This window comes from Alosa pseudoharengus, unplaced genomic scaffold, assembly GCF_046254945.1.
Source record: "Alosa pseudoharengus isolate Yale_2024_CS ecotype anadromous, Long Island Sound unplaced genomic scaffold, YU_APseudo_1.1 YU_APseudo_1.1_scf_5, whole genome shotgun sequence".
In the NCBI taxonomy this organism is placed as follows: domain Eukaryota; kingdom Metazoa; phylum Chordata; class Actinopteri; order Clupeiformes; family Clupeidae; genus Alosa; species Alosa pseudoharengus.
The window spans coordinates 24,102,073-24,114,744 of record NW_027468837.1 but is presented as its reverse complement, the minus strand read 5'-3'; the positions used below and the strand labels follow the sequence as shown (position 1 = coordinate 24,114,744).

Below are 12,672 nucleotides of genomic sequence, written 5' to 3'. Positions count from 1 at the left end.
TGGCAGACAATCACCCTCTGTGGTAATTTTCTCTGTTCTGGCATAATTGTACAAAATAGTTCACAATTACATTTGGCTTGATGAAAATCAACCTGTACCAGGCTTCATTATCTCACATAAACCAATTTGTCCTGATTATGTCAACTCCACAAAGCTCTTGTATAATATGAAACTGCCAGAACTACTGGTAATGTCTGAAACTGTGTGCATATTTTTATGTATTTCTGTGTGCTTTTGTATTTGGCAGTCTCTCTTGTCTGTGTGTGTATGTGTAAACTGAAGATTTAGACTGAGTAAGAAAAAAAGAACCCTTTTTCCTAATTTGACTAATACTTCAGTGTAATTGTCTAATTATGATCAAACCATTCTACCCGGAATATCAAAGGCTCATAAACGCACAGCTGGCGTGATTTCATTTTCAACAGAGGTCTGAAAACAAGCTGTTGTCTGCTGTCTGAATATGACATGTGCTGATGTGAGTGAAATAAATCGGCACATGCACTTCTGGAGGAGCTGAATTGCTTGCAAACACCGCCAACCACACGTGGGAACACAGGAGCCCAACCTGCTTGCTATTCCCTTTGAACTGCACACTCCCCAGCACACACATATTCATCATCCCAGCTCTGAATATTAACCACTGAACATGAGGGCTAATTATAGACAGCACAGCACCCCCCCCACACAACCACCCACCCACCCAGCCCCAACACCCCCCCCCCTCCACACACACATTAATAAAACATTAAACACACCTGATTTCAGCGGATAAGGGCTCTCATCGGCCTCATCAGGCTGCACTATAAGACACTGCTTAAGCAGCACTGAGAGACTCAAAAGAAACGTCTCACTTTAGGCGGACCTGTGAAAGGAGAGGAAAAGTCCCAGGGGCGGGGTACCCTTTGATGTCGCAGCGTGGCAGATTATGCCAATAGGATCAGCTGGAAATGTAGGGCAGCTAATCCAAGTGTGATATACGGCCCCCACAGGCAACGCTGAAGGCACCAAGACAGCCCCGGCTAAAATACACATTAACTACGCGACGCCTCGCTTCATCAGTTCAGCAGACGAGCAAACACTCAGCACTCAGTCGGTGATTGCTTGATTGGATGATCGATACACTGAATGAGCTCCATTTTCAAATAGCTTCACCGCCCTATCATTTGGAACAATCTCCTTTAGTTATGGTACTGCTCAACTGGAAGAGTACTGCTTACAACACCCCAGACAGCACACATCCTGATCAAATCAGTCATTCTGAATTTAAAAACATCTGCTAAATATCAATGCACATGGTTGTAGCACAATGATCCTTCTGGAAATTGCAGCATTGATTGTGCGAAAATGATGATGATGATGATGATGATGATGATGATAATGCCAAGGCCTGAATGAGTATTTTTGTTTTTTCTTTCTTCGAAACGTGACCTCACCCCTGACCTACTCGCCGTGGTCAACATGTCAGACGTTGTTAGTGTCTCCTCACGCCTCTCTCCTCTTCTCTCCATCCTGTCTCCACCTCAGAGTGCAGAGTGGATGAGTCACATGCGCTCAGCTTTCATAAGCCTGACCCCCACCTCTCACACTCTCCAGTCCAGTCTGGCTGCTCAGAGTAGCCCACCTTAAAGAGCCGAACTCACTGGCCTCCTCAGACCCCAACCACTGTCATAAGGTAAGATGCTCGAAAAAAGGGCCTGAGCGTTGGTCAGCTTGCCTCTCTCGCTCTCTGAGAGAACACTGACTCGATGAGTCACCGTCACCCCCTCTGTAATCACGTCTCCAGAGGAAGAGGGGGAACAAACTAAAAGCTGGAAGATGGATGCCATTTCACTGCAGTGCCACAGTCATTTCCATCTCCCTGTGAGGTGTTCAAGTGTTTCTAAATTAGTACTATCCAAGGCTGATAAGCTGTAACTTAGATCCCTCTCATCCATCTCTCTCTCCCTCTCTCTCTCTCTTTCACTCTCTCTCACTCTCTCTTCTTTCTCATTTCCTTACCAGATTATTTGATCTATTCTTTCTGTTCTTGCAATTGGAGGGCTTCTGCTCTGGTCCTCAAGTGTGCATTCAAGAGGCAGGATCAAAGCCATAATGGGGGAGAAAGACAGATGAAAGACTTTGTTTCTAAATCTACAAAAGTGTGTGTGTGTGTGTGTGTGTGTGTGTGTGTGTGTGTGTGTGTGTGTGTGTGTGTGTGTGTGTGTGTGTGTGTGTGTGTGTGTGTTGTACAAAGTGTGTATAATTATGTGTGCTGTGCATGTGTGTCTGTATGCATGTGTTTGTGTGTTGTATGCTTGTGTGTTTGTATTTGTGTGGTGTGTGCATGCAGGGGTCTACTAGTAGGACAGACCAAAGCTGCCTTCATGGCAAAGAGACAAGAACAACATCAGGAACACACTGTGATACTAATGAGTGAAGGGCTGTGTGTGGGTTTATGCGTTTGTGTGTGTGTGTGTGTGTGTGTGTGTGATAGAGAGAGAGAGACAGAGAGAGAGAGAGAGAGAGAGGGAGAGATAGAGAATGGTGAGAGAGGCAGTGAATCATGGGTAATCAGCGAGATCTGACAGAGCCTCCCTGGCCTCCGTCTGCCATCTCACAAGATGTTCCAGCAGCGGCATGCTCCTACTTCAGCTCCTGCCACTTACATAATCTAGCATTTCACGCCACAACATCCAGGGGCCCTGCGCGAGCATTCAACTCCGACCAAAACAAACCCTGCAGCCCTGTCACCATGGCAACGACAGCAGGACACACAAAACTTCCACAGTCTGGCCAATCTCTGTAAATGCTGGCTCCCATACCCTCACCCCTATCCCCTCCAACCAAACACTAACACACCACCAGTAGTCTGACTGTGTTTACTAGGTAAACAGCGAAATGTAGAATGATGACATGAGAGCCTCTCAATTTTTACATAATGCCCTGTGTTTTGAGCAGAGATAATATCACTCAGACCTTGAAAAAACGATCCACCCAATAAGGATTCCCGAGAGTACTCAGGCATAGAAATGCACTCAACCTCCATAACCTCCTTTTGTAATAAAAAAATTAAATTGAAACATAAAAATATAGTGTCACCCATAAGTGGTTAAAGGAATTATCTGGAGTAAAATGCACTTTAGATCAATTTACGGATGATTGGGAGTACATACGTTGAGTTGACATCAAAATCATGTCATTCGGATGTGTTTTGAGAAAATTTTACCGTTTTTAGTCAAAACTCGTAGCCTGGAAGTGACCAGGGCATGTAATTTCGCCGCTACAAAACGCTATTTTTATACCTCTTCTACAGTTCCAACCAACATTACACTTACGTGGTAGTGAGTAGAGGGTCCCTAAAGCCAAACCGAAGTATCCCGAGGTCTTTATGTGGTCGGATAGAGAGTCCAGAATGAATTTCATCAAGCCAGTACCTTTCCGGAAATGTTGCTGCTGCAGCTGGCATCTTTAAGGGAAAGTCCGTAGGAGTCGATTGCATCACGTCGTTGCACGACATCATGTCACGTGACATTTCAAAATTCCAACCTGTTAGTAAGCTAGGGTTTGCTGTTGCATACAACTTCATTTCAATTTCGAAAGAAATACTGGACTATGTTTTTTTTTTTTTTTTTTAAACGGCGACGAAATTGTGAATTTCCAGAGCGTGTTACTCCACACTCGGCAATCGACTCCTACGGACTTTCCCCTAAAGATGCCAGCTACAGCAGCAACATTTCCGGAAAGGTACTGGCTTGATTTCTGGCTTAAAATTCATTCTGGACTCTCTATTCGACCACATAAAGACCTCGGGATACTTCGGTTTGGCTTTAGGGACCCTCTACTCACTACCACGTAAGTGGAATGTTGTTTGGAACTGTAGAAGAGGTATAAAAATAGTGTTTTGTAGCAGCAAAATTACATGCCCTGGAATGTCACTTCCAGGCTAACGAGTTTTGACTAAAAACGGTAAAAAAACGAACTTTCTCAAAACACATCCGAATGACATGATTTTGATGTCAACTCAACGTATGTACTCCCAATCATCCGTAAATTGATCTAAAGTGCATTTTACTCCGGATAATTCCTTTAATAAGGAAAGAGAATGCAAGAGGCTTTGCTGATTATATCGTACTTTACTCATTTGGTTGGGGCGTTATCTCTTCTGCCAGAAGTCTAATTTCATAGATCTGTTTTTCCGAACTTTAGATTACTTGATATGAATCCACAAAAGGCCAAGGCCCTTTGGCTGAACTTTCCAGAAGTGAAGTATGCACAGCATTTGCTGCAGTCTTCTGCATTAGTTCTTCCAGAATCTAACATCACAGTTGATTCAATTAAGCCATCTGAACCTTTTTTTGACACATTGGCAAGCAGGTGTGTTTTGTAAAAAAAAAACAAACATTACATTAGACGTATCCATGCAAACAAGATTGTGTTGTGCTTCTAATTCTTCATGTTATTTGAAAGGCTTTGCAGTTAATCCTGATCTACAATGCCCCTGAGGTACAATAATGCAGGCTTGCTCTACCAGTCAACAGGGTTTACATCTGAAAGGCCTCTCTCTCTTCTCCTCGACAGCACAGCTAACACGGAATTACTGATTGAATTGTGCTAAAAGCTCCCTATTTGCACACAGGCAGCTGTCGCACATTTAGCCTTGGATTTGTGGCTAATCACTTAACACTGGTACAATACTGTGATATTTAGATTAGATCTTTTAGCACAGGCAACTACCCTGAGGACTGCCTCCCTTGATCCCACATATATGTTAAGTCATAAGTTTAATCAGCACATCATTATATAAATACTTTTAAATGTTTTAGATGTAAGCCTGATATGAATTTCCAATGAGTTTTCTCTCTCTCTCTCCCTGCCAGTGTTTGTTTGTGGTGTGTGTGTGTGTGTGTGTGTGTGTGTGTGTGTGTGTGTGTGTGTGTGTGTGTGTGTGTGACTATGCTGTCATTGTGCGTAGGTAAGTGGATTTGGGTTGACATGCTGCTGAGGCAGCGCAGTCTTCTTACTGACTCCTGGGAGAGGTTCTCTTCATTAAGGGTGATCAGATAGAATCACACGCTGCCTCCACATTGACGGAAGCATCCTGGGCATCGCTGTGTCTTCCCCCTTATGCTGGAGGAGGACAGGCTCTGAGCCCCGTCAGGGGTCACCATGACAACAACCAGATACACAACTGAGCATTGTTGTCGTCTGATGCTCAGCCCTCCTCTCTCAGAGATGGAGATGAAAGGGATCGGTCACATTCGTCCAAGGACACTTAATGGGGTTTGGAGACGGGACAGGGCGATGACTGATGAACACAGTCTGCTAAAGTAGTGGACATGGTGAATTATGGACCAATGGGCTCCTCTTAATGAGACGACCCCTAACGTCCACCATCATCTCCTCATTTAGGGACGAGTATGATTATGATTATGATTGTGGCCAATTTGGATGTCCTCCCTCCTCCCCCTCTCTCTCTCTCTGTCCTCCATGCTTCCGGCCACTGCAGGTGAAGGGGACACATGCGCCTCTCTCTCTCACTCTCTGTCCTCTCTGCTGTCCACTCGGCTGTAGCAGGAGGTCGTTTCAGATGCAGCATGGATGCACAGGCACATTTGGCTGGGCTCAAAAGCCCACTGAAACATGTCACGCTTAGGCATGCCAGAATGCCACTTGAACCATAAACACTTCATCTGGCCACGCGGGAGAGACTCACAAATGCAGACTGCAAGGGTAAACTACATCAACAGTGAGACTGCAGTTTTCTGTCAGTTGTATTTTGCAGGGATTTTGGGGGGGTTGCTGCATAACCTGTAGTTCAATGTGACTGCAATGACTTGCAGAGAGGCAAGCAAGGCATGTGGACATTATATGAAGAGCAAAGGGAACTTATAATGTACTTATTATTATCAGAAAAATATGACTGGGTGCTGGGAATTGCATCTATAATAACACTTCATTGACATCACTGTGTTGACCTTTTGAGATAATGTTGATGCAAACTGCAAAGAGAGATCTTACACCTTGACTAAATTCCAGAAGCTGGAATGTTTGATCAATCTCTACCTAAATGTCTTATTCATGCACAGCAAGCAAAATGTCAAAGTGAAGCCCGCAGAGAACGTCATAAAAGGCTGTCAGTCAACACTGTCAATCAACGATCAGCATGTTTTTCATTTGCATGCCTTATTATTTAACCGAATGTGCTTATAGCAGCCTAATCCTGGACTTTCTACGATTTACTAGGTCTTGGTTATAAGATAGTTCCAGCACAGCGCACCCATGAAGATGTGCCTGCCTATCACATTTGATGTGATGAGAACATGCGCTCTTAATTGTGACATGAATCATGACACAACATAGGTTAAGTCCTACCTGTACTGTTGGCGTAGACGATGCGAGCCTCTGTAACGATGCTTGGGTCACTTTGAGATCTTCCTCGCTGCACTATGCTATCATCTATTCCATCCGATGTAGCCATGGTGATGGTCGAGTAGAGTAAGGAGGAAAATATGAAAATATGAGTCCAGAGCTGGATGGAGACGGGAGCAAGCAACGGAAGCGTGTAATTTGGTTCGACAACTGCAGCCTCTAATATCAGAGACTTGTTCTAGGGGTGGGGGGAATCCTGAGTGTGGGGGTGCGTGCGGGTGCGCGCGCGCGTGTGTGTATGCCTGTAAATGCGCGCTGATGGCTTATAATACGATTCGTATACTGAATTTCAATGTCATTGATCAAGAGTACGCGCAGCAATTTCATGAAGGAAAAAAAAAACATTTTCTGCATAGTAGTGGCATTACTGTGGGGAGAGTGTCAGCACATGTGCCAAGTAAATAGCCTATTTGCTTACAGTCGATAACAAAATTAAAGGATAAATCGACACGTTCTCCCCACTATGATGGTACTGTACTGATGAGGCTGTGTAGGTTACGGGCGATATGATGTGTGTGCTTGCCATAGCGCTCGTGTTTTCTGGTATGCTGTGCAAAGCTGCCGTCATGTGGTTGTAGAGTAACATTACAACTACACGAATGTTAAAATGGCGAGTGTAATGTAAATGGATCAATGTGCCTTGAACGGCTGCCCCACAACAGATGCGTCGTGATTTAGTATGAACTGTGATCTAGCCTAATGGACTTAGATTCCGATTGTAAAATGTTTAAATAAGCAACATTCATGTTAATACATTCATTCAAATATATGTTTTATTTGGTAATATTAAAGTGATACGGTTATATGTATTCTGCACAGTGTGTCATTCATAAAAGGTCTACAGAATAAGTAAGAACTGTAGGCCTACTCATTGACCTTGTCGTGATGTACAAGTAGGCTACAACTGAAGAGTGTTGAATGAATATCCACTAAGAGACGGGAAATTTGAAGGGTATTAGCACGTCTATCACCAATCTAATGTGCTGCGACACCGGCACTTCGCTGCGTAAAGTGCGTAAGTGGGTTAACCCCTACTCCACTGGGATAAAGGGAAACACCGCCTCTTTACGTGACGTAGAAGTAATAGCCCCCGACAATATGGCGGACACCTGCAAGAAGTCGACAGTTCCGTGCATGGGACATAAAAATAATCGAAACGAAAAGTTGAAGAGCCAGTCTTGTAACGGCACAAACCCAGAAAATATGTCCAGTTCTGATACACCGGATCTAAGAAGCATACTGGTCACTAGCGTTCTGAATTTAGAGAAAATCGACACGGATCTTTACAGGTTACATGCTTAATAATTCTAGCTGTTACAACAAGTTACAAATGACAACGTAAAATCTGTATGCATATCTAGTCTACACCTACCAACATGTTAACCGCCCAACAGTGGCCTAACCCTCTGTCCTTATATGTGTTTGTGTTAATGAAATTACGAGGCTACGTGTAATGCTATAGCAACTGCTTTGTTGGTAGCTTTGAGTAAGAGCCCACTTAATCCCAACGTCATTTAGGATTTTGTTTCATTCTCTCTTCATCCAGTGGGAAGCATCACTGGGTACCTCGCACTCAACGTCTCTTTGGGGGCCAGATTGTTGGACAGGCTTTGGTGGCTGCTGCCAATTCTGTCACAGACCAATTCTTTGCCCACTCTCTTCACTGTTACTTTGTAAGAGCAGGTATGTAAGTAGAAGAGAAATGCCTTTAATCCCTAGTGCTAAGATAGAACCCCCCACCCCCAGGTAAAGGCAGAGTTTCACTTCCTGATTTTTAGAGTCTCATTTACAGTCATAGCCACTTACTGAAAATCTCTGGTCGCAGGTGACCCCAAAGTTCCAGTATTGTACCAGGTGGAGCGGACACGAGATGGCCGCAGTTTCTCTGTGCGCTCGGTCAAGGCCATCCAGTACGGGAAACCCATTTTGATCTGTCAGGCGTCCTTCCACCTCCAACAGTCCAGTGTCCTGGAGCACCAGTTCACCATGCCCTCTGTCCCACCGCCCGAGGAGCTATTTACTGTTGAGGAGCTCATCCAGCAGTACCTCAGGTGGGGCTCCCACTCCCTCAACCCCATACTGTCAAAGTTAGTGCAGCGTTAAAGGGACAGTCCACAGTTACAGCAAATGCTTGTTGGTATTTCAGCTCAACAACCAATCAAATTACACTCCTCCAACATTATTGAAGCAATGTGTGAAGAGCCTGCTGAGAATTCGACTAGACTTGGGCTGCACGTTGAAGTCTGCCATGCCATTCAAATCACATAGCCCCTGAGTTAGTCATGAACAGGAATACAACCACATGTACACTTCTGTATGTGTATGTCCCCACCACAATCATAAATTAATTCGGCTCAACCACTTTTGTCTGCTAAAAGCAAAATCTCACCAAAATTCTCAAACAAAATAGAGTACAACTGAATTGAGGCACAAACATGAAATGTATGTGTACATTTACTGTAAAATCAGTCTTTCCCAAAACAAAATGATACTCATGCTTTTTTTCAAAACAAAATGATACTCACGCTTATAGGTCATCAGTTAATCAAAGTTAGGCATGTTGCAGGTTATTTTCTTATTTTGTAGAGGGACTATACACAAATTGTGAAGCTCTGTGTTGATCTCTACCATTGTTTTTGTTTAAACACAGTATTCCCAATTTGGCAGACAAGGCCAGACAAGGACTTAATAAAATCCTGGCAGATGAGGTCCCCATTGAAATCAAGCCAGTTAATCCACCTGATTTCTACAGACGTGTTGCCATGGAACCAAAGAAACTCTTCTGGGTTCGAGCAAGAGGGCATATTGGTAATGAAAGACTTAGATGTAAACATTTGGCATTTGAAATCTACTTCACTTATGTTTTTGAGCAAGTAAGTTTTATTATACTGTGGAACATGTATTTCCATGTCAAATCTGATGTGTGATACTGAGTAACAATATATTTCTTTGGACATGTTTTATCAAGTAACAACTCCTAACTGTTAAGGAACTCCTCTCTTTTCCTAGGGGAAGGCGACATGAAACTGCACTGTTGCGTGGCTGCGTACGTGTCGGACTACTCATTCCTGGGCACCACTGTGCTGCCCTACCCGGAATACAGGGCCCAGTTCTCAGCCTCCCTCGACCACGCCATGTGGTTCCACAACACCTTCCGTGCCGACGAGTGGATGCTGTATGAGTGTGAGAGTCCATGGGCAGGTTAGTCGGTATTCCAAACTTTGACAAACAAACCTGTGGGCCACCATTAGTCATGTACAATAAATCAGATTCTGATTCAGATTGTGTTATCATCAGTTAATAACACAATATGGTTGTTTGTAATATGAATATGACCATAATTTATTAACCATTTTACTTCAATATCCATTGCGGTTTGGATTTCCATAGGAGTTTCACATCGATACTACCAGAAAGGGACCTTTCAGTCAACTCAGGGTTAAATAAGCTTGCATGACATCAGACTAGGAAGAGTAGCCTGGTTATTAACAGACCTTATCTCAATTAAAATTGAGATAGGTTCTGGACAAGCTTCATTCACCTCCCATTTCCAAAAGGGAGTCACCAATGGACGCTGATCAAAATGCCTCTGGACGCAGTTGGATAGACGATTGTGATGTGTGCCCGGATTTTAGGAACATTAGAAATTGGAGTGAATTTGCCTGACGGACCGGACCTGCAGTGCAAATTCAAATATGTAAAATGTTTGTCTGGGTTCTCCCAGGCTATGGGAAGAGGAAGAATAGAAGTGAGGGTTTAGATAGGAGGGAAAGAAATAGAACAACAAAAGGTGGAGTGTAAGAATGGCCTACTGATTGTGCTTTTATGTGACTAAATGTATGGAGTATGAGAATGAGGTGAGACTGCCGTGAGCTCAGGCCCAAGTTTAGTATATTTTCTCAGTGCTTCCCAAATATTGGGTAGTTTCACGACCAGGGTAAGTGCTTGACCTTTTCCGCATACATGTCAGTGTACCTCAAAGTATGTAATTATGTTGGATAACTGTATGTTGTTGAATTAATTACTAGACTTAGGAGCACCTTGACAAAGTGCAAAAATACCATTTGTAGGGATAAAACACGTCTTTCAGTCATTTTCGTCCCCAACTTGAGGTTAAAACTATATCACTTCAGCAAATTATATTAACAATATTTTTACTGTGGGCAGAAAACTGGATCACATTAGAACATTATGTAATATGTTACAATTGTGACGTCAAATAAAGCAAATAATTATAATCATTATTATAATGAAATTGGCAGGTATTTGAGTTATGGTCCAAATTTGCGTCAATCATAAGTTCAGAAACATAGCTGACCTGGTTGAAATTATTTAGCAGAGGATATGCATCAAGCCAAGTAACAGCCTACCAACAAAATTTCGCATATCATTTGAACATCATAATAACTGATATAGTAAAAGTTTTCCGTCAAACAGCTGTTGACCATTCCAACACATTTTCTATACATATGCTATACAGAGTACCTTATATATGATAATGCAACTTACTTAACAAGTGTTATTTAAATTATGTTAACCCAAGTAACACTAATAAACACTTTAAATATTGTATGTATTAAACTTTATATGGATAAACTACATTTCTTTCATATGTCCACTCCAATAAACATTTACATTTTTTTCCATCAAAGGATGTACATTAAACCCCAAAAATAATGACATTTAAAGAAGGTTTAATTTTTAGGCTTCTTGAAACAAAGCACTTACCCTGATTGTGAAACTACACAATTGAGCTGTATTAAAAATCATCTTGCAGATATCTGCTATCTGAATGTTAATGTGTGATGCATCTGCATCTGTTTCTTTATCAGAAGCTGATTGGCCCTCGTGTGCATTTTATCAGTACAAGTGCAATGTGTTCTCTTTGAATCAAATTTCAGACATCTGACAGGAATGAGTAAAGAAACAGATATGTAAAAAGATTAATTTAGACGGTCTGAATGTGTGTGCACTGTGTGGACATACTGTAATGTCTGTTGTGTGTGTTGTGACAGGAGGCAGCAGGGGTCTGGTCCAGGGCCGGCTGTGGAGGCAGGATGGAGTGCTGGCGGCCTCCTGTGCCCAGGAGGGAGTGCTCAGGATGCAGGCCCTGTCTGAGAGCAAACTCTAGCGCAGACATGCTCACCTCTGGAACTCAAAGCACCCAAATCCAGTCTTGGCTTCCTGGAAGTATGCTGAAGGCTGTTGATTTGAAAGTGCCCCCATTTGAAAAAAATAGATTCATAGGAATTTTCTGGAAGACTCCTGGATACTGACAGGGTGCATCATTTTTCCAGGGGGGTGCACCCTTACACGGCATGGTGTCGAACTGACCCTAATCCCAAAACACATCCCATATATTAATTATGTCATTTTAATGGCTTCACGTTTCGTTACTCCCCAGTGGTTCTGACTGACAAGTGGTAAATGGCGTGAAGAGTCCTGCTGCGAACATGCATAAAATATAAAAGCATCTCACTTGACTAAATATAAATATAAATGCAGTGTAGTTCCGATTGAAGGGTCGTGGTACATTGATATAATTTGAGGACCAAAAAAAAAAATGTCACAGGTTTCTTTAGTTTCTTTAGTGTCCATTATGGCTATGTCTTTTAATCAAATCTTATCAGTCTTACATGCAATTACTTTGTATAGTAATATTTTGTTTAATATAAATGTAATTACAAATATTGTAATAAATTATGATTATTGCTACAATACATGATATATAGGTGCATGTATCTTATGCACAAGTAATATTATGTGTTTTCTTTTTCATATTTGTGATCTTTTATGATACAAAATAACATCATTTATATGTTTGACGGGTTTAACTCTACAACAAGAACACCAAACATATATCAAGCTGACCTTCAACATGGTCTCTCTGCATTTATAAAGGTAGACATGAAGTGAAGTGATGCTGGGTTGACGAAGCATCATAGATTTAAAATTTGATGTTCTTTTTTTAGTTTAATCTTACACTGTGAAAGCAGTTTGTTTTGTTAACTGAAAGGAAAATAGCATCATCTGTACACCTTCAGAAGGGTATTTAACAAAGGCAGAATTAAGACATCCATAAGTGATAAAGCGAGGTTTGACATAGCGTTGTCTGGTCATCCTAGCTCAACTCGTTTCACTAATGCCAATCCAGGATGAGTAGGAGCGACTATGTCAAGCCAGGTGTAGGTAATTCAGTGCGCGTTCTCGTTTCTGCTTCAAAGTGCCCATGGTTGGAATAAAAAAGACGCGGAAAATAGCGTC

At 42.4% G+C, this 12,672-nt stretch overlaps 2 protein-coding genes across 2 annotated transcripts in view; one reads left to right on the top strand and one right to left on the bottom strand.

Annotated features, from left to right (window-relative positions):
• Nucleotides 1–6,457, bottom strand: part of phactr3b (phosphatase and actin regulator 3b) — a 51,574-nt gene extending 45,117 nt beyond the window's left edge. Inside the window, exon 1 of the mRNA XM_076267790.1 lies at nt 6,352–6,457. Coding sequence (XP_076123905.1) covers nt 6,352–6,457 — 106 coding nt within the window. The remainder of the gene's footprint in view (nt 1–6,351) is intronic.
• A 1,048-nt stretch (nt 6,458–7,505) lies between these two features.
• On the top strand, nt 7,506–12,290 carry acot8 (acyl-CoA thioesterase 8). The gene is made up of 6 exons (XM_076268734.1): nt 7,506–7,697; nt 7,955–8,091; nt 8,234–8,459; nt 9,059–9,216; nt 9,418–9,609; nt 11,424–12,290. The coding sequence occupies exons 1-6, from the start codon at nt 7,507–7,509 to the stop codon at nt 11,537–11,539; spliced, it is 1,020 nt and encodes a 339-aa protein (XP_076124849.1). The 5' UTR covers nt 7,506; the 3' UTR covers nt 11,540–12,290.
• The last annotated feature ends 382 nt before the right edge of the window (nt 12,291–12,672 follow it).